This window comes from Phodopus roborovskii, unplaced genomic scaffold (assembly GCF_943737965.1).
Source record: "Phodopus roborovskii unplaced genomic scaffold, PHOROB, whole genome shotgun sequence".
Taxonomy (NCBI): domain Eukaryota; kingdom Metazoa; phylum Chordata; class Mammalia; order Rodentia; family Cricetidae; genus Phodopus; species Phodopus roborovskii.
In genome coordinates, this window is record NW_026125948.1 from 421,534 (window position 1) to 443,203 (window position 21,670).

A 21,670-nucleotide genomic window follows, 5' to 3' on the forward strand; every position below is an offset into this window, starting at 1 on the left:
AGTCTCAAGAAATAATAATAATAAAAAAATCTTGATAGACTCATTGGACAACATGAGATAATAAAGCAGAGTAAAATGAATTCAGATCTGATCACAAAGATAGGATAGATGATAAAATATTTTCTTTAAATTTGCTAAATGTTAATGGACTAGGTATTGTTAACTTTGGTTCTTATTTGATAACTGTTGTGTGATATATTTTGCTATGTTAAGATTAAAACCCTTCTTTTTATTTAGACAGAAAAGAGGAGATGATGGGAGATGTCATTCTGTAAACATGCTTTCTTATTGGTTAATGAATAAAGCACAGTTGGCTAATAGGAAAAAAAAATGAATTCAGGCCAAGAAAGAGAAAATGCTTACATTATATTCGTTTTTTAAAGGAAATCAGATTCTCCACAAGTTACATTAATTTCTTGGGGGACATGGGAGGTAGGCAGGGAAGGAGGGAGGGAGGTAGAGGGAACTGGGATCGATGTATAAAATAAGAATAAATAAATAAAACTTTTAAAAAAGAAAAGAAAAATACAAGTGGGCCTTGTATTCAGTGATCCAATAGTCAAATGATGGTATATCACTCAATTTCCCCAAATCAGTAATTATATGCATAAATTAGGAGACACAATGGACAGCAGTACGAAAACTGGGACTAGATAAAAGAAAGAAGACAGTAAGAGAAATTATACATAATGAGGTTGAATCTATTTAAAGTCATTATGACATGACCAAAACCAACTAACCAACCAACCAAACAAACAAATAATAAACCATGTAACTTACATGGAAAAGGAATGCTTCTTTTGAGACATGTAGAAGGAAAGCTATATGCACATTTGCCCAGTTTCCTCTCCTAGCCTTGGAATTTAAGTATCTTTTCACATCATGTCATGCTGCTTCTTGTTTTTTTTTTTTTTTTGTTTTTTTTTCTGTCATACACTTCACAGCTCCTAGGACATACCTAATATCCTTTGCCTAGATAACACTTTCCTCTTGATTCCCATTTCTTGAAAATCCCCCATATCATATTCTCAGACATTCTTTGAGCTCCCCCCTTCCAAACTAACATAAGAGCACCTTTCATACTTCTTATATCACTTCCCCCAATGCCTGAGAACATGAACATGGATATACTCACTTATTTCCTGTGCTGATTAGATGATGAGAACAGAAGCTATATCTTGTAATCTACTGTCTTAGTCCTAATTTCAATGTTTGGGGAGCTGCTGTTCTTAAGATGTTGGGAGACTAAGACCCCAAGCTACAAAGTTTTCTCACTTTATTCCTTAAAAGGAAGTAAATCAAAGTAACTAAGCTAAATTTAATCATTCAAATTCCTTCAGCAATAAAATAAACTTCAAATTGACTCATAAGCAGGATAATTAATCAGCTAGGAAAACCATGCATTTAAAAATTTTACACAATAATTTTATGCTTTTTAAATATATGTTTCATATATCATATGTATATTATATATTATGTAATATGCATGTATATATGTATGTATGTATGTTTTTCTCTCTTGAGCTGGCTTTTGGGACCCAATGCAGGGAGAGAAGCTTGGCCCAGCCTGAACTTGATATGCTTTGCCTGTCCCTATCTGAATGGAGATGGAGGAGGAGTAGAAGGGAGGTGGAGGGAGGTAACAGAGGGAGAGGGTGGTGGAGAACAGTGGTTGATATAAAATAAATGGAAAAATTTTGTTAAAATTTATAGACAAGTCTTTGCTCTTTTGCCTGGGGTCTGGAGTTGTGGTGAAATCATACTGTGATTCATTCAATCTATAATCACAATTTATGATTAAAACATGTTCTTATATTTGGTAATTTAAAATATTTTAGTTCTTCTAAATAGGAAAACTGGTTGATTTATAATAAAAATGTTAGATTGATGAGATGTTGAATATCCATTTTAAAAAAATTTTAGTAGCAGTTGGAGGTGGTAGTATACCATTAGTGCCTGGGCGTTCTACATGAGTTCAAATCTAGACTGGGAAAAACAAAAAGTTCCAGGCCAGTTAGGATCAGATAATGAAATTGAGTGTCAAAACAAAACAAAACAAAACAAAACAAAACAAAACAAAACAAAACAAAACAAAACAAAAGCCTACTAGACACTTGAACCTGTGGCTGCAGATAATTTCCAACGGACAGTTTAACTATTCCATTCCCATGGCATTCACTACACATTGGGCCAAATTAATTAGATATTTGGCCATAATGTTGATTCGTTTCTGAGTGTTATTTTGAAGTCATTACTCATGTGCTTGTAGGAAGTATTTTTCTTCATGTCTTCCAAGGTAAATTCTAATTTGGCTGGAAGGACTAATTAGATTGAAAAAAGTTGTTATTATAGTTAATAAATTGCAGTGACTTAGTTAACATTTGTCGGGAAGTTTCTATAATGAAGGAACCACAATACATTATCCACTTGTAATATATACCATAAAAGTAGCATATACTAATTTGTATGTTTACTGCACATTTGATAACATTCATAGCCACTATTAGAACCAGTTTCTAAATGGATATGCCAATATTTAGCCCAGGGTACCTTCTAGAGCTGAGTTATTAACCCCAACTGAAATAGTGGGTTTGTAATGGGACCTACAATTTTAACTAAAGCAGAATGAACAACATTGACTATAAAAAAAAATCCATGCTTACATATAACTCATACAAAAAAAAAAAAAAAAAAAAAAAAAAAGGAAAAGCCAGAGACTATGAACAGCTCAAGTATATTTAAACCATTTTTTTTTTCAACCCATTTGAAAACCGCAGAATTCTGTATTCCTTTCCAAGAACTACCTGGTAACCTTTCAAAATTCTGTTTTGTCTGACTTAAAAAAAGAAAAAAAAACCTGTTTACATGAATATGCCATATGACTCCCTGTGAAACATGTCCCCTTTATCTTCATCTAATAATAGTGCCAGGGAAATATTCATGAAATAAATATTATTCTTGCCTGGCCTTGCTTTTCATTTCAATACCCCTGGGAATAGACATGGTCAGTGAATCTGCAGAAGTAATAATGTGCCCTGAAGAAGCTGATTTTCAAAGGCTGTCAAAATGACACTTTATTTGAAAAGTCATTGTAAAACTAAAAAAGGATAAGACTGCTTCACAACAATCTAATTATCAATTTGCTTTTCTTCTTTAATGTAAAAGGAATAGGCGCTATTTTCACAACAATAAAATAAAATAAGGACATTGGAATAGAAGTACTTTCCCCAGGAAGCTCTAGCAAAAACAATAAAGATGGTTGCTATTTTAATTGCTTGTTTTTTTTTAATGATGCTCGGGTTCATACTCCAGGCTGCAGCCACTTCAGGTAATCCAACGACTGAGCCACACCTTAATCCTGTTCTTAACTTTACAGCTAAGGGATTACAGAACTGAGCCATCTACAGCCACACACTGAACCTTTTGATAGCTGGCAATAACAATGCTCGAGGAAAAAAAAAAAAAAAAAAAAGAATAACTGTTCTTGCCTGGAGTTTTCCTCTTCAAGTTTAGTTTCACAAACAGAATAAAACAGAAGTGATCAAATTCATATTAACTGTTACAGGTACACTTTGGTACTTAGTTATGACAGACTGAAGACTTTTATCCCTCTTAGCTCTTGTATTTGCTTACAATTTAATAATATACCATTTGAAGATAAATACAGTCTTAAAAATCATCTTAAAAATTGCTGTGTTTGTCACATAAATTTCATATTTTATAAAGCACTAGAAGGCTGAGTGGTGGTGGTGCAATCCTTTAATCCTAGTATTTGGAATTCAGGCTGGGATACAGAGTGAGTTCCAGTACAGCTAAGGCTACACACAGAGAAATGCTGTCTTGTGAAAATACAAAAAAGCAAACAAACAATATTACCCAGCCAAAACAAAACAAAATAACACTAGAAGGCCAGAATCAGGCAGGGCAATAAAGATTATTAACAGATTATAGTTCTTCGGCATACAAAAACAATTGAGTATAGACATGTTTCTTTTCAAGAGTATGACTGATTTTCCTTCAGACAGGATAGTAACTGCAGAAAATTAAATTGCACTCCAAAATATTTGCACCTCATTATCATTTGAAATCACAGTATAGTTTAGTATATACTTCTACTTACTAACTATTCCAATGGAAAGTAAATCTTAGAGAAATAATTAATTTGTGGGGAAAAAAGAGATGCAGCACAGAACACAAAAAAAATGCTAATTGTTTGACTTCACAAAACCACGTAAGTTCTCAGACTAAATCAAGCAAAATAAACTTGTACACTTTACAAATTAATTGATGATACTGAATATCAGATCATAGTATACAAGTCTTGAGCTGCATTATCTCACTTTCTATGCATGTGTGTTGTCATACTTTGCTCTTCTTCAAATTCACCTAAAACCACCCAAAATTTTAGATGAATGCGTACATTCTTTCACTGTTGCTGTGATAAAAAATACCCTGAAGAAAGTAATTTAAGGAAAATATTATTACTGACTTACAGCTCATGGTTCAGAGCATCATGGCAGTAAAGACAAACAAGAAGTTCTAAGTAGCTGGTCACATCACTCTGACAATCAACAGGCAGAGAGATGGATTCATGATGCTGCTCAGCTCCCTTTCCCTATTACACATTCTAGGATCCTAGCAAGGGAACTGTGACTTGTAGAGCATTGGTTTTCAAAGTGTAGATCATGACCACTTTGGGAAGTGGGGATCAAGCTACCCTATGACATTATTATAGCAGACACCGTGCCTATCATATATTCCCATTGCAATTGATAACAGTAGTAAAATTATATTATCAAGTAGCAATAAAAATAATTTTTGGTTTTGGTCACTACAACATGAGGAACTGTATTAAAGAGTTGCAGTATTAGAAAGGTTGGGAACCACTAATCTAGAGTGTGTGAGTCTTCACACCTGAATTAAAGTAATCAAGACAATCCCCTACAGGCATTTGCAGAGGTCAAGCTTCCAGTGACAAGGGACACAAACCATTATGTTTGGGTGTCAGTATTTTCTTGGAAAAGTGTTTAGCTAATATGGTTTGTACAGGTGAAAGACAAGAATGGATGCACAAATTAATAGAAAGCTTGGTATTGTCACAAAAACAGACAGGATGACTAATGGAATCTAATTGAACACACTGATGTGAACCCACACAACTACGGACACCTGATTTTTGACAAAGCAGCTAAAATTATACAGTGTTTAAAAGAAATCAGCTTCAACAAATGGTGCTGGCATAACTGGATGCTGAATTGTAGAAGACTCCAGATAGATCCCTATCTATAGCTACACATAAAACTTAAGTTCAAATGGATCAAAGGCCTCAACATGAATCCAGCCACATTAAACATCTTAGAAGAGAAAGTGGGAGGTACCCTTGAAAGAATTGGTACAGGAGACCACTTCCTGACAAAACACCAGTAGCATAGACACTGAGATCAACAATTAAATGGGGCATCCTGAAATTGAAAAGCTTCTGTAAGGCAAAGGACACAGTCAACAAGACCAAACAGCAGCCAACAGAATGAGAAAAGATCTTCACCAACCCCACGTCTGACAGAGGCTTATCTCCAAAATATACAAAGAACTCAAGAAGCTAGTTACCAAAAACCAAATAATCCAATTAAAAGGTGGGGTACAGAGATAGAGAATTCTCAATAGTGGAATCTAAAACGGCTGAAAGACACTTAAGAAAGTGCTCAATATCCTTAGCCATCAGGGAAATGCAAATCAAAACAACTCTGAGATAACATCCTGTCAGAATGGCTAAAATCAAAATCATCAAATACAATTTATGCTAGAGAGGATTTAGAGAATGTGGTTTATTACTCCACTGCTCGTGGGAGTGGAAATCAGTATGGCAGTTCCTCAGGAAAACAGGGATCAGTCTACCTCAAAATCCAGTAATTACCCTCTTTATATACGTTCCTATAACAAGGACATCTGTTCAACTATGTTCAGCTAGAACCTGGAAGCAACCTAAATGCCTCTCAACTTACGAATGGATGGAGGAAATATGGTACATTTACACAATGGAGTACTTCTCAGCAGAAAAAAAATATGGAATCTTGAAATTCTCTGGCAAATGGAAGGGACTAGAAGAAACCAATCTGAGTAAAATAACCCAGTCAGAAAAAACAAAATAATACAAAATAAAAACACGGTTTTAGCAAAGTTTTTGCCATCCTATAATCCACACAGCCATAAAAACTGGGAAACAAGGAGGACCCTAAGAGAGACATACATGGTCTCCTGAACAAAGGGAAAGTAAATTGGGAGCATGTGGGAGGGGAAAGGGAGTTAGGTAGAAGAAGAGGGGAAAGATGGGAATGAGGGAGCAGGTAGATTGAGTCTGAGTCAGGAAAAGAATAGAAGAGAGCAAGAAAAGAGATACTATAAGAGAGGGAGGCATGAGAGGTTTTAAAAGAAATCTGCCACTTAGGAAATGCCCAGGGATCTACAAGATGACCCCCAACTAACAATCTAAGCAATAGTGGAGGTGCTACCTTAAATGACCTTCCCTGATAATGAGACTGGTGACTACATTATATGCCATCCTAGAGCCTGGCTCTAGTAGCTGATGGAAGCAGACTCAGACATTCACAGCTAAACACTAAGCTGGAACTCCTGGAATCCAGTTACAGAGAGGGAGGAGTGATGAGCAATGGGGTCAAGGCCAGGCTGGAGAAACCAATAAAAACAGGTGACCTGAAGAAGGGGAGCTCATGGACTCCAGTCTGAGAGTTTGGAAAGCAGCATAGGACCGACCTAGACTCCCTGAACATGGATGTTAGTTAGGAGGACTGGGCAGTCTATGGTGCCTCTGGTAATTGATCAGTATTTTCCTTAGTATACGAATGGATTTTGGGAGCCCATCCCACATAGAATGATACTCCCTCAACCTAGACACATGGTCCTGGTCCCTGGTCCAAATGATATGACAGACTTTGAAGACTTCCCATGGAAGGTCTCACCCTCCCTGAGGATCAAAAAGGGGATGGGGATAGGGATGGGGTTGGGGGAAGAACAGGGGAGGAAAGAAGGGTACAGGAACTTGGATTGACATGTAAAACAAGCTTGTTTCAAATATAAATAAAAAATTATCTAAATGAAAAAAGTTAGTTTTCAAAAGAAACTTGACATATTTAAAGTAAGAATGAACAACTACAATTTAAAGACACCAGGTCTCAATGCTAACGCCATTAAACATGTCTCATTAATGATCACACCCTTCAAAAAGGTAGGCAAAAGCCCTGTTTGTTATTTAACTAATCATTATAGAGAGGATGACTATTCTCAGTATATGGAGAAGTAAAAGCCAATTAGATGGAAACACTAAATTTTAGGAAATCTAATTTAAAAATCAATTGTTTGCTTATATTTTATGGGTATGAATTCTTGCCTTCATGCATATATGCATGTGCAGCAGTTGTGTAAGGTGTCCTTCATGACTAGAGGACAGTATTGGATCCCTTGAATCAGGAGTTATTTAAGGTAGTGATGGGAACTGCAGTTGTGTACTCTGAAAGAGTGTTCTTCAGGACTGAGACAGCTATCTAGTCTTTGATGCAGCTTTTATTCCTTTAAAAGATTACAGTGAAGAAAACAGTGTTTATATGACTTAATTAAATATATATCTGTGTATATATAATTCTCACAATATACTAATTAAAATATAGAATAAAAAACTATTAGTGGTATATCTTAAATTTATAAATAATTTATAGCTTTTCTAGTTTTTCTAATATCAATTTCAAACTATTATATTATAAAATCATAAAATACAAGTTTTAAAACTTTATTCTGATTAATTGTGCGATCTTCACACTTACCCTTTTTTAGAAAAATCACACAATGTTCTTTTCTATATAACATTACTGCACATGACACTTACTAAGTTATGAGATTAATACTAGTGATTATTACTGTCAATTTATAAGCATAAGAAAATGAAAAATTGAGTGAAGCAACAGTAGTTAAGATAAACATTACATTTCAATTTCCTGCTGAGGATGCAATCATAAGCACCACTCTAAACTATATACCAAAAATATGCTTTTGATCATCATTTATTTTATTATTTTAAAAATTTATCTTCTATGTGTTTCTAATTGTTTTATAAATCATGTAGATGATCCAGTTAAGTACTTTACACTTTTCTTTGCTTCCATGTTTACATATGTTAAAGTCACAGATACTAAAACATTATGAGATATTGGAACTTTTGATTGCAGACCAAGGATTCTTCTATTAAAGACTAGAGATGTTAGTCAAAAGAATTTAGCCTTGGGGATGGGACCTGGGTTCAGTTCCCAGTTCACTTCACAGTAGTATTAACTTATTCACAACTGCCTATAAGTTCAGTGAAGGGGGATTTGATAATGTCCTCTGGTTTCTGTGGGCATCTTCATGCATGGGGTACACAGACATTCAGAAAATCACACATACACACATATAAATAAGCCATAACTCTTCAAAATAACACAAATATTTATATTTTAAAAATGTAATTTCTAGAAAAAACACCCAAGTGAAAAGTGTGTGAGAATGTGTAAAGAAAATCATACAAGTTAATGGCATCATACAAAATTTAGAAATATTTATGATTTAAAAATGATTTTTGTTTTTACATTTATTTATTCAGATACTTATTAGGTGGTAGATAATGAATACAAGGTCTTCCAATTGCTAAACATATGTCAACCAATGAGATGTAACCCCAGTAATTGACCTTCAATTTTAAAATTAATCTGAACAAATGTAACAAAACCTGTTCAAAATTCAACTGAAATTAATATCAACCTATAAGCTTAAGTTGTTATATATGTATAAAACCTTTTCCTTAAGGCATTTACACATTGGTCATCATAATTACTACAAAGAATAAATACTATCATTTCTATTTTACAACTTTAAAAATGTGTACAAAAGATAAAACATGCATTGAGATGTTAAACAAACAAACTGATCAAGCAAGTGGCTGTATGGCAAAGGTAAAATTATAATTAACACATCATTAATCTTATCCCTGGATATACCATTTTTTAGTATGTTTCTTTCAGAAGCAGCCATACCAGCATTATTTGCTTCCAAATAGTACTGACGTTATACATAACAACTTGCAACGAGTCTGCAGATCAAATTCCCAGCTCCTTTCTTCCTGTTTTGCATGAAAGGCTACTAAGGAACTTGAGTCAGATATCAAGAGTTTATAGTTTCCATTTGCTAATATTGTGTCATCAAGCAAGTAACCAAGAAGATATGTCAGATTGCAGTTATTTTCCACATAACATCCAATTAGTGCGACGATGTCTGTACCTTTTATGATATGACTCTTGTCGCAGGAATGGTTGGTATGTGTGTGATTATACCTTCTGCCTCTACCTTCTCCTTCCACTTTGACAATACTACTTAACATCAGTTATTTAACCTGTTACATCAAACATGTCCTGATGTTTTCTGTATGTTTAGGCGCCAAGGAAGTGGGGACAATTAATGCGTGAATATTTGTCTTATAAGGAATTACTTGGAATTCAAAATGAGATTAAACTGACCAAAAGTTACAAATTTTCTATTTCCAGACATTGAAGTAAAAAAAAAAAAAAAAAAAAAAAAAAACGAGAGTAGCAAAAGGTTCTTGGGAGGAGTTTCAATTCTGTTTGTGATAAGGTATGTTAGGATTCATCAGACAGATAAATATTGATAACAACTAGAATAAAGACCTCCTTTATCTTTACTTGTATATAAGGTGGTTGATGGATTCTGTTCTTTTACTAAGAAAGCATAAACATCACTCTTAGATTAAAAGATGCTTTGATAAAATCCTAAAGTGACATATAGCATGCTGAAAAGTATGAATTATTTACAATAATGTCAGATAAACTTTGACAACACTTTTCTATTTATATTTATACAATACATATGATTATCTTAATGAAGCATGCACTAAAATAAAATGATCCTTTGAATTAAAAAGTAGTATCTGCTTCACCTTTCATAATCTATGACACATTTTAAAATAAAAAAAAAATTATTACCTTTATGTATTTTACTGAAGTTTTACTAACATCAAAAAGTACATGTAAGTGACCTGGTTAATGATTTTGAATAAAATAAATACAGACACAGTATCTAGACAAAGAAAATCAACATGACCAGTGCCTCTTGTAGTCCTAGCACATTCCTTTCCAGCCACAAACTCACCCTAAGTATACCCAATATGATGATTACTTTATTTTAACTATTTTATGAGGACAGTTTTGAAAGCAGATTTTTCTATTATCTTATTTAATCTGAAGACATGCTTTAAGAAATACAAGTAATCATTAATTCCCCCAGTAGGTTTAAAGATAGTAGGAACTGATGTTGAATAAAGAATCACTGAGGTGACTCAGCTAATGCTATGTCTAATATTGCCATAATAGAAAAAGCTAATGACTTCAATCATTATTGAGAATGCATTATTTTGGGACACAGCTACAAAAAGGAAACTCTGTACCAAATGTATCAAATGAAAAGGTTAGACGTTTCCTCATCCCCAAATGAAATAAACACCTATTCAGTGTCAGAATAGAAGGATGGGAGTAAAAAGCTACACAGAGCACAAAATTGCTGGCAAATGGAGGTGACATTTCAGTTTGGGAAAAAAGGCATGGAAGTCTAGGTTCTGACATAGTCTTGGGGAAAATGGCATAATTAGCCAGCCAAAAAGCCTCCAGGATACAAAGGCTAAGGTGTTCTAACAAATAAAAGTTAAAATACCCTGACAAATGAGCTTCGCAAGCATATAAGAAATGTTTGTTAGAGGCCCTGGAGCCACTAATCACCTGGATCTGTAAGGTACTGGGCTTGATTCCAAGTATTGCAAAGTTAAACAAATGAATAAACAAACAAAATATGAAGTATATTGCACAAATTATTCAAATCCAAATACTGTGTCATCAACAATAATATAGTATGTGTTTAATGAGGGTAAATCTTAACATAAATGTTTTCACCACACTTTAAAAACAAATCCGCACACATTTCTTTTAGACCTCACATTCATTCACTTACTCTACTTTTTTGATATTTAGGTTATTTTGTTTTCTAAGATAAGATCTCACTATACAGCCAAGGATGGGTTTGAACTTGCAATCCAGCCTTAGCACTGGAATATCAAGCAAACACCTGACATATCTTTAACTTCAAAGAAACTTGGTTTTTAAACACACAAAGTTAACTTGGTAAGAAACAAGAAAAATTGTTGAAAACAAGGATGTTTTACATAAATATTTGTTTCCATAAAATTTAATGGTATTCTTCTACGCATTAAAATGTATATAGTATTCACAAAATAAAATAGAATACAGTGTCTGACAAAAAATGTTCAAATTATTTAAAGCATTATACACACAAAAATCCAAAACAAGCTAAGCAAACATTTTACCATGTTTATTAAAATTATTTAGTATTTTATGTACTCAGTGTTATTCAGTTTACTAACACTTAACTAAGGTCAAAACATTCTACTAAGCTAGTAGCAAGATGTCTCAGTGAGTAAAGGATCCATCTTACAGTCAAACCTGCTGACCTGAGTTCTGACCCTCTACCCCACCCATAGAATGGAGAAAACTAACTCCTGAAAGTTTTCCTATGACTTCCAATTCCACACACACACACACACACACACACACACACACACACACACACACACACACACACACACACACACGCACACCACATGCTTTCCACATTGATATGTCACCTTGTTCCTCAGTCTAAATCTGTTCAGAAATTGTACAGTTAAACATTTTCTCATAACTTCAATCTTGTGAGTGTAGACAGAGGTTTAGTGCCCATAAGATAAGTACCCCCAAATTCATCAAGTTTTTTCAAGGAAATTTACAATAGGGAATACAGAAGTAATTTTTCAGGCACTAGAATAAAAATGGCAACTGCAGGTGCTACTACTGGCCTATGAAACAGTCCTTAATGCTTCTACTAAATGTCTTTTTGGTGAGCTACACAAGTTCAGGTTCTCTATCATTATTTTCACTTTCTCATTGAAAGAAGAGAACTACAAAGTAGAAAATAATCTCAAACCACTGTGTCTCATATCGACTCTCTTTAGAGTGAACAGTAAGTAACAGACTATCCATAAAATATTTACCTTATTTTGATAAATATCCACTGCATTAAAATGGAATCAATTATTTAATTTCAATTTTTTTATTGAGCACTTAGATGTATCTGGGTTGCTGTGTGCACACTGTGAATGTGAGCCCAATCAGGAAATAATCTATGAATCTAAGAAATCAATCTACACAGTGCTGATAGAAACAATTAAATAAAAATCCAAATGTGGAATGTGCTCTATTATAAATAAGGCTCCTATACTGCAACTGACAACCATAAAGGAAAGGATAATTCTGTGCAATTAGAGTAAAACAACCTGCAGACAACTCTACAGAGAGGGCATTTATAGCTATAGTAGGATTTTTAATTGCTCAGTGTTTACTTATGTATATTTTCCAGTATCTCTGTGGGAGTCTCAAGTGTGAAAATACAGCTGAAATGAACAGTCACCTATACAGCTGTGTGTTCATGGTCAATTTCTTCATCATTTGTGTGCTTAGTTTCTACGTATATAAAATGATGAAGCTAGACTCAGTGTCACATTGGGTTGATTTAGAGGTCATTAACCTCTAAAGTTTCTATTGGCTGTAACATCCTTGAATCTTTCCTCTTTCTTCCAACTATTACACTCTATTATTTTACAATGATTATTACTTTATGTTTCTTAAAATGATTTCATTTTGTATTCCACTAATATTTTTCTCTGTTCTAATTTACATTTTTAATTCTTAGAATTTCCAAACAAGATTTCCTTTAATGTGACATTTCACCACTATTAATCCTGAGAAGAAATCAGTGTAAATAGTCACTTAGCAATATAGTGTAGAAACAAGACAGATAACAAAAGGCAAACTGATTGACAAAAATATAATTTAATTCATAAGAAATTAACATTGTTCATGGAAAACTTAACTAGCTTTTATATTGTAGAATGGCACTAATTTAACTGAAGTGAAACCCATTTTGGATTTATGTAAAACCTTAGGATTAATAGTGCCTTCAAATACATTAATATAATTTTACTTCATTGAATACAATATTTTTAATTAAACTTTCTAACCCTTTTGGTTTAATTCCTAGAGCTAACCTATAAAACCTTAAAGGTTTTAAATTAAACTATAAAAGTCCTCAAAGCTAAAAATTAAAGTGATAGCTATGGAGAACAGAGTGGATAAGGAATTCAGCAAATATGCTTAGTAATTATTAATACCTCATACTTATATATCTATTATATATAAACATATATTCACATGTCTTAGTTAGTATTCTATTACTGTGATAGAACACCATAACCCAAATTAGCTTCTAGTCCATCCCTAAAGTACATCAGGGCAAGAATTCATGGTGAGAACCTGGATCTGAGAGTGTTGCTTACTTGCTTGCTCAGTTTCCCTTCTTATACTACCCAAGACCACTAGAACAGAGCTGGCGCTACCCAATGTAAGCTGGGATGTCTCACATTTGTTAATCATTAATCAAGAAAATTTACCACAGGCTTGTCACAGACAACCTAATGGGAGGATTTTCTCAATTAAAGCTCCCTCTTCCCAAATGTCTGACTTTTGTCAACTTTACATAAAACAAGACTGCGCTACACATGTTTAATCATTAAAATGAAAAGTTGGGAACAAGGTAATTGTGTTTATAAGATACTTTTTATGTTTGAAGATATCAAAACCTGTACAGCTACAATATTTTCTTTCTTGAGGCACACTTGTACATCAGTCTCCAATTAAAGGATGTGCAGCCTTAAAATTTAGCCCAGAATGAAATAATTTGACAGTAATTTTATTAACTTCCCTGTAATAAGGTTATATCATATACTATTTGCTTCTGAACTTCAAATTTACAAGAACTTATGTTTAGAAGAAAATACTGTATTTTCTTACTCGCTTGCCTCTCCTGTCACAGCAATAATAGCTAACTAAATAACTAAACAAATTCAAATATAAACAGAACCACTTTTAAAATCTCCAGGCAATGCTTCATAAACTTCTCCCACAAAAGTACCCCTAATGGAAGCAAAGATTGAACACGCACCCCTAGGGATCTGTGGCAAGTGTGAAATTTCTTTGAAGTCATCTGTTTTATTTTAAAAATTCATGTGGCTTTTGCATCCTTCTCTGTAATATATATCTGTTTTAATGTAAAAATGATGTGTTTTCTTCAATATCTTTGAGTTACAGAGCTCTAGGAAAATATGCTAAGTTGAAACCAAAGGCTTGCTTCTCCAAGAAATGCATAATTTTAAAGCTTAGCTTTGTGAAGAATAAAGATAATTATATGAATAAAGGTTTCCTACATTTTACATAATTCTTTGTTTTACTTTCAGTTCAAAGTGATGGCATTTTCCTCCATTATCAGTAATTTGGAGGCCTATGCTTTTAGTACTGGGTGAGAATATGCCTGTTGTTTGCCACATTAGCAGAAAACATCATTTTCGTATAAGGTAAGTAGCTGAATTCTAATAATCACAAAGCATAGATACTGGTGGTCATACATTTATTCATTATATGTGAAATGTAGTACATTCATCAATTCAGGTTTTGCATTATTCCTTTACCTCCGATCTTAAAAAAAAAAGTTGTTTTGTTTTCTTAATATAAGTGGATCATTTACAAGATGATCCATTTTCAAAAGTATATTAATTATTTAGTGTTTATGTATTTTTTATTTCCACTGGTAGAATATGAATATTATACATACAGAATATGAAACCCACTACTGAATGTGACAAGATTTGACTCAAATGATCCTGAAATTTATGTTAAGGAAGCAAAGGCAAATTAGACTCAAATATTAAGGACAAGTATTTAACTATAAAACACATAAATGGCTAGACTTTCACCATTTCTTTCCTTCCTGTAGAGACTAAACTTAAAAGTATTTTCTCCTGAGGCTTTGGTAAGGAGACATTAAAAAGAAAGGAAATGGATTTTGAGCTGTGTTTTGACAAATGGTAGTCAGTTGTCTTAGAGGACAAGGCAGGTGAGATTTTCATGTAGGGGATGCAGGAGGAAATTGTACACACAGACAGGATTATTATAAAGGAATAAAAATGGCTCAAGAGAATATATGTCTGGATACACTGAAATGAGAACTAGGAGGAAATGAAAGTGGGCTGCAAGCAGGCAGGGTGTGCTTAAGAAGTTTTTGAGTTGAGAACTCTTTGAAATTCACAGGGAAAGGAAAAGGGCTAGTCAAAAACAAGTGGAGAATGGGGATTGCTGCAGCCCAAACAGTGAGATAGGAAAAGGGTATGCAGCAACAGAGTCTCCTGAAAACACTGGCTGGATCAACACAACAATGGATGAATTTGGCTGCTGTAATAATCAGAGGAAAAGAAATTCATGAAACTGTTAAAGAAATATATGAAAAGATCTATCAAATAGTCCAGGCATATGAAAGTAACAAAGCTGAATAGAAATCGTGCTTAGTTGAAAATTGAAGAACTATAAAACATATTTAAGATCATTTTCTTCTAATCTAGCAATCAAAATATTGCAATGTCCTTACTGGTGGATCAATTGTTAATACTAATATCACTATAAGTTCTAATGACAGTAGTATAATAGTTGTGAAATTAGTAAGATACTACTGCATGCTTTGTATACGTCAGTTCCATATTTAATCTTACTATTGTTGACATTCATTGTCATTTTCTAGATGAGGACAAAAAAAATATCACTACCTCAATCCTCTGAGACTAGTAAATAAAACAATTAGAATTAGAAATTTTCAATAACTTAAAAGGCTTTGTTTTGCTGTCTGCCTTTATCAGTTATAAAAATGGCTAAAAGTATTTGGTATTAATGTTTTAGAAGCAACTTAAAAGGTTTTGTTCTGCAGCCCTACAGACTACAGCTAGGATATCTGAATCTTCTTCGAATCCCCCAAGAAAGCGCCCCTTACCAGCAGGAAGTAGTTTGGAAAGAACGACGCCCAAATTCCCAAATATTGTGTATAAATGTTTCTTTTCATTTATTTGGACTTTGTTATATAAAATTAAATAAAAAAAAAGAAAAAAAAAAAAGGTTTTGTTCTGATGCCTGCATTTAGCAGTTGTAACAATGGCTAAAGTATTCGGTATTAATGTTTTAGAAACAATTTGAAAGGTTTTGTTATGGTGCCTGCATTTATCAGGTGTAACAATGGCTGAAGTACTAATGTTTTAGAAAGAACTTAAAAATATAAGCATTATATAAAAATACAGTCATGTATTATGTAACAGAAATGCATTACTAGGTACCTTTTTGTGTCATCTTAAGAAAACATTCTAATAGTTTTTTAAGATCATCAGAAAATACTGACTTATGGGGAAAAGGTTATATATGAAGTCCCTTGATAATGAACTTCCAAACCTACTAACTGTGAAAAATAAATTTATTTTCATTGCTAATTACAAAAGTGCATGGTATTCTATTACAGCAAAATAAAACGGACTGTGTGTTACTTTGTATATGTACAATATCAATAAACAGATATTTAGAATTGAAGTCTATCATTCTATTTTATTCAACTCAAGATATATATATATATATATATATATATATATATATATATATAGATGAAGTCACAACAGGTGTTCTAAATATAGGAATTGAAAATTATAACCATAAAATTTGTAGGACAATACATTATAAACTAAAATTGATCTATTTCCTTTTAAAACTGATTCTACTTATTAGACAAATGAAATTACAAATATCCTGATACAGGCCAATTAAAATAGCAAAATCTGACCTAATTTCTGAACTGGTTTCATTTGTGGTATTCCACATTGCCAATGTAATAATATCTTTAGTTACAAGGGATTCATAAACGCTGTAATATATAAATATAACTTTCTACTGTATTATAAATTTTTAATGAAGATAATACTTAATACTATGGAATCACGATAAATCCTCAATAATTAATCTTGACCTTTGGACTATAGGAAAAATAAAAATAAGACAAGGATCTGATTGAAAATCCCATAGCAGCAGAGAACTGTAGAACAATGTCCACAAGTGATAGTCTGGACTTTACAGACTATTCCTTCAAAAGACACTAAGAGGGTTATTCAGTTTGCAGTAAGTGTAGGGAACATGGTTTTATGTCCTTCCTTTAAGTCTGAAAGTATTGTGGTTTAATAAGTATCAAGATATACATATAGGCTGAATAGATGTTTATTCAGGGAGAAATAACATACAACCTAGACAGATGAACACCAGCAGGTTCCACTGGATGCTCTCCTCTCCACTCCACGTCCCACCTCCCAGGATCCTCCTCAGACCTACTTCCATAGGTAACTTCCACCCTGACTCCAACCCCCAATGGGCGTGGTCAGTGCCACAGAAGGAGACAAAGTGAATATCTCACTACATCAAAGTTGCAGAATATAAACTCTACAGTATATATTTCTCTTATTTCAAAGAAAAAAATAAAATTTGCACCCATTTAATACCACCTCTAGAAAAGTATTTCCCTGATCCATCCTATTACATTTAATGACTTGTTAAGTTTGTTTAGTAGAGGAAGCTACTCACCCTGCCTTAAATAAAACCTTACAAGCATTCTGCTTCACTTCTGCCTTCATTTCTGAATTCAGTATACAATGATGTGGGACCTGAGTCTTCATTGGATATTTCTGAGATGTCTAACTTACTCCTGTAGGATCATCATCAACCATTCCTTTTATCTGCCCTAAAAAGTTCTGCTAGTTTACCTGGCATCTGTTGAGTTATTTCTGGACACTAACCCCTTTGCCATGATGATAAAATTTCAGCATCATATTTTACCGGTTCAAAACACTTTCTTCTTTATCTGAACTACAAAACATTATCTTTAAAACCTTCTCAAGGAACAATGTCTTGGAATCACTTTGAAATCAACAAAATATGGTTCATTTACAGTGGACATTTAAGTTCTTATCAACTTAAAGAATAGAATGTATTGTTTGATTAGAGGTCCAAAAACTTCAATGACCTAGCACTGTTAATAATGAAGATGAAGAGAGGTTATTTAAATATACAGCAGGGTCAAATATAAGCCAATCAAAACTATCTTTCCACTTTTCTTACATCAACAAAGAACATTTTATGATTAATAGTGCTCACTGTTACCTTTTAAATCTCATTTAAACTAAAACACACAGGCTAAATATAATCTCAAGCCAGCTGCTAATCGATTACCTTTGCTTGCACTTTCCACATGTTCCAGCTCATCAGGAAATTTCAGGATATCTCGGTGTTTTTCTTCACAGATTTCAGCAAGAAAATGCAAAAGGGTTGTTTTTTGATCTGCTGACTTTGTATCTTTGATCTGGAAGAAAAAAATAGCAAATAGCATATTTTTGTAATTAAATAGACATTTTTAAGCAAGTCAAACAAATACATGGTTATAGACCACAATGAAGCTCACTTGAACTTTTTTTTTTTTTATTTACTTGGCAGGTGTTTCTTAAATGGCATCTAGTTACATAGCCCAGGATCTTAAAATGAATGTAATATTTTATAAAGGAGAAAAACACTAATATAAGAGACACATTAAGCCTTAATCTATATTTTCAAAAATGTCTGAATCATTATGGCAAAATGAACTATTCTTTTTATGAGACACGAACACTCATTTAAGTATTTATAGTAATAGCCTCATTTAATGTGTGTTGATTCTAAGAACACTGTGGTCTTCACATTATTATGAAATAAATTCTTGAAAGGCACATTTATATGTGAGATTAAATTTATTTCTAGCTATCATTGACGCAAATTAACATAAAAGAGTCAGTATGGTTTACATTCCTATACTTGCAAAGGCCATACGAAAAAAACATTACAAAGTTGTTTCTTTCAGACTTATAAACCAAAATCAGACTACACAGTCATGGAAACACAAAATTTTTTATTATTTATTTGCTTAACAATGTATGAGTTTTTTAGCGATACAAAGAAAAAAATGCCATAAATAGAATGACAAAAATCTTTAAAGGATAGAACACAAAATTTTAGGAGGCTCCAATGGTTCCTTTTTTAGATTTCTTAAACTAGACACAGCTGCAAATGAAACGAGAGATTTACTCAGAAACATACAATGTATAAATATAAGACAGTGTTTCACATTTTTCTCCATTTATTGGATGTTTTAATTCTATAATCTTTAGATGATGTGTTTCTCCACTGGTGTTCATACTGATTTGGGGTTTTAGCTTTAAGAATTACTCTGTTTAGAATAAATATGTCTTGTTCACAAACAGGTTTAGGAAAGGCTATAAAGTTAGATAGTTAAAAATAGTTAGTTAGTTAGATAGTTAAAAATAAATGAATCCTTACTGTTTTAGTGAGTGTTAAAAAAGACAAAGAAAAGGAAATGCATAAAATTAGCATATGAAAATACCAGTTTCTGTTTTTGTTTTTGTTTTTTTTTTTGCAATACTGGCTATGTACATTTTTAACAATTGTAAAATACTTTTGTAATTTGTGGTATTTAATATTTGGTATTTAATATTGTATAAGAGTATGTTGTTCCTTTTTATCTTCTTTGTATATCTTTGTCTCCACAGACTTGGGGAAAAAATCTATTTTCTTACCTTGGCATCTATTTGGGGTGATCTCAGATTTTAAGTTGTGAGGGATTTATTTTTAATGTCCCACATAGTGTAAAATGTTGTGCTTTGTGGACATATAACACTGTAATCCCAGCTAAAGAGTTCTCTTTGGGGACCAGAGCCTCCCATTGATTCTTCTATAGCTGCTAGCCTTACTTAAGATAAACTGCCCTTGAGGTTCTTGTTGCTTTTTGTTCTTACAGCTTGTCCTTGGATTGTGGAATTCAATCTTGTAGTACTAAAAGGTGTTTGGTGAATGAGCCTTTTAAATATTTTCCATATATGGAATACTGTATTTGTAGAATTTCTCAAAGAAATAATGAACACTGGAACATTATGCTTCCTGTGTCCATTTGTTTATGGAGATGTGAGGCTAATGTTCTTTATATTTGTTCAGATCATGTGGCTGTAAATAAGTGATAAAAGGTTTAGCATTAAACATATTTGATATAGGCATGGTTTAATAAATGCTATGATTCTTTTTTAACACTCACTAAAACAATAAGGATTCATTTATTTTTAACTATCTAACTAACTAACTATTTTTAACTATCTAACTTTATAGCCTTTCCTAAACCTGTTTGTGAACAAAAGATAATAAATTTTTTATGTTCAAATATAATATTAAATATTTAGTTAGGTAGAAAGAAAACATTTGAGTAATTAATGGGTACCTAATTTTTTTTAAAAAGATTACTCATTTTTTTAGGTGTTTGTGTGTTTGTGTGTATGCCACATGTACACAGGCATCTTTGTAAGCCAGAAGAGAATGGCAAATCCCCAGGAGCGGGTGTTAAAGACATCTGAGAATTTCTTGGTATGGGTGATAGGAATAGAATTTGGGTGATCTGTAAGACCAGCAAGTGCTCTTAAACACTGAGCCATTTCCCCAGGGCCCCCTAAAGGATTTTCTGATTCTAAATATGAGTCATTCAGGCCTAATAATTGTTGGTCATGTCACTGTTCTGAAATCTGTATATTTAAGGACACAGAGTCCTGCATGCAACCAGGGAGCCAGAGAAAGCATCTTAATGATCCATATCAACCACACTCCACCCATCTGTGAAGGACCTTATCTGGAGGTAGTTTACCCTTCTGCTTCAACAAACCCGTTTTTATTGTTTTGTCTTCAGTGCAAACTGAAACAAACAAAACCAGAACTTGTGGCTGTCCACTGAGAACAACTTGTCAAAGTGAAATTTCCTTTTTCAAAGTAAATGTGGTTAATTAAATCACTCCATAGAAATGCCATTCTTCAGTTGTTGAATTTATGGCTAATAGGGTTGCCTGAAAATGTCTAATGCAAAGCGCCTATTTCATCTTCTAGAAAAAAAAAATCATCCAACCACTTTCTTTTGCATACACAGCCATTTATGTGCTGCTTCTTGTATTTTTGAAAATGTCACTTATTGCTTAGACTAGTCATAGATTAGCAGAATGTAGTTTAGTTTTATATATGTTATTCCTTGACTAGAACCCATCTTTCTCTCTCCTTGTATCTGTTAAATACCTACATACACTCTAAGACTAGGTGAATTACCATAGTATCTGTGAATACTTCTCTCCGAAAATTATGTTCTATGGCCTATTTTCTATGCCGTGTACAATTGAATAAAGCTGTTTTTGCATGCAATATGTATTTTGAAAGCATGCAGAGATCATTTTAGTAGTAAATTTTAATTACAGAATCTAGGAAGAAGGCATAACATATTAGGTGGTCAACAAATGTTTCTGAATAAATTTTTCTGTCTTTATAATAACTCTCATTTGTGTATGCAAAATAGGAATGGAGCTAAATATAGCTCTATTCTTAAGTTTATGTATAGACACATGGACACATGCACACATGCACGCAGGCAGTGACTACAAAGGTTTGACTTCTCCAGGAAACTCTATATGCTGGGAATTAGGTGAGGGTGGAAGGCAGAGTGAAGTGAAAATATTCTCCACTGTGCAACAGAC

General features: G+C 33.1%; 1 protein-coding gene across 1 annotated transcript in view; it reads right to left on the reverse strand.

Annotated features, from left to right (window-relative positions):
* The window catches only part of Diaph2 (diaphanous related formin 2), a gene marked incomplete at its 5' end in the record, with an annotated part of 564,399 nt that overhangs the window by 334,040 nt on the left and 208,689 nt on the right, over positions 1-21,670 (reverse strand). Inside the window, one exon of the mRNA XM_051179135.1 lies at positions 18,297-18,426. Coding sequence (XP_051035092.1) covers positions 18,297-18,426 — 130 coding nt within the window. The remainder of the gene's footprint in view (positions 1-18,296; positions 18,427-21,670) is intronic.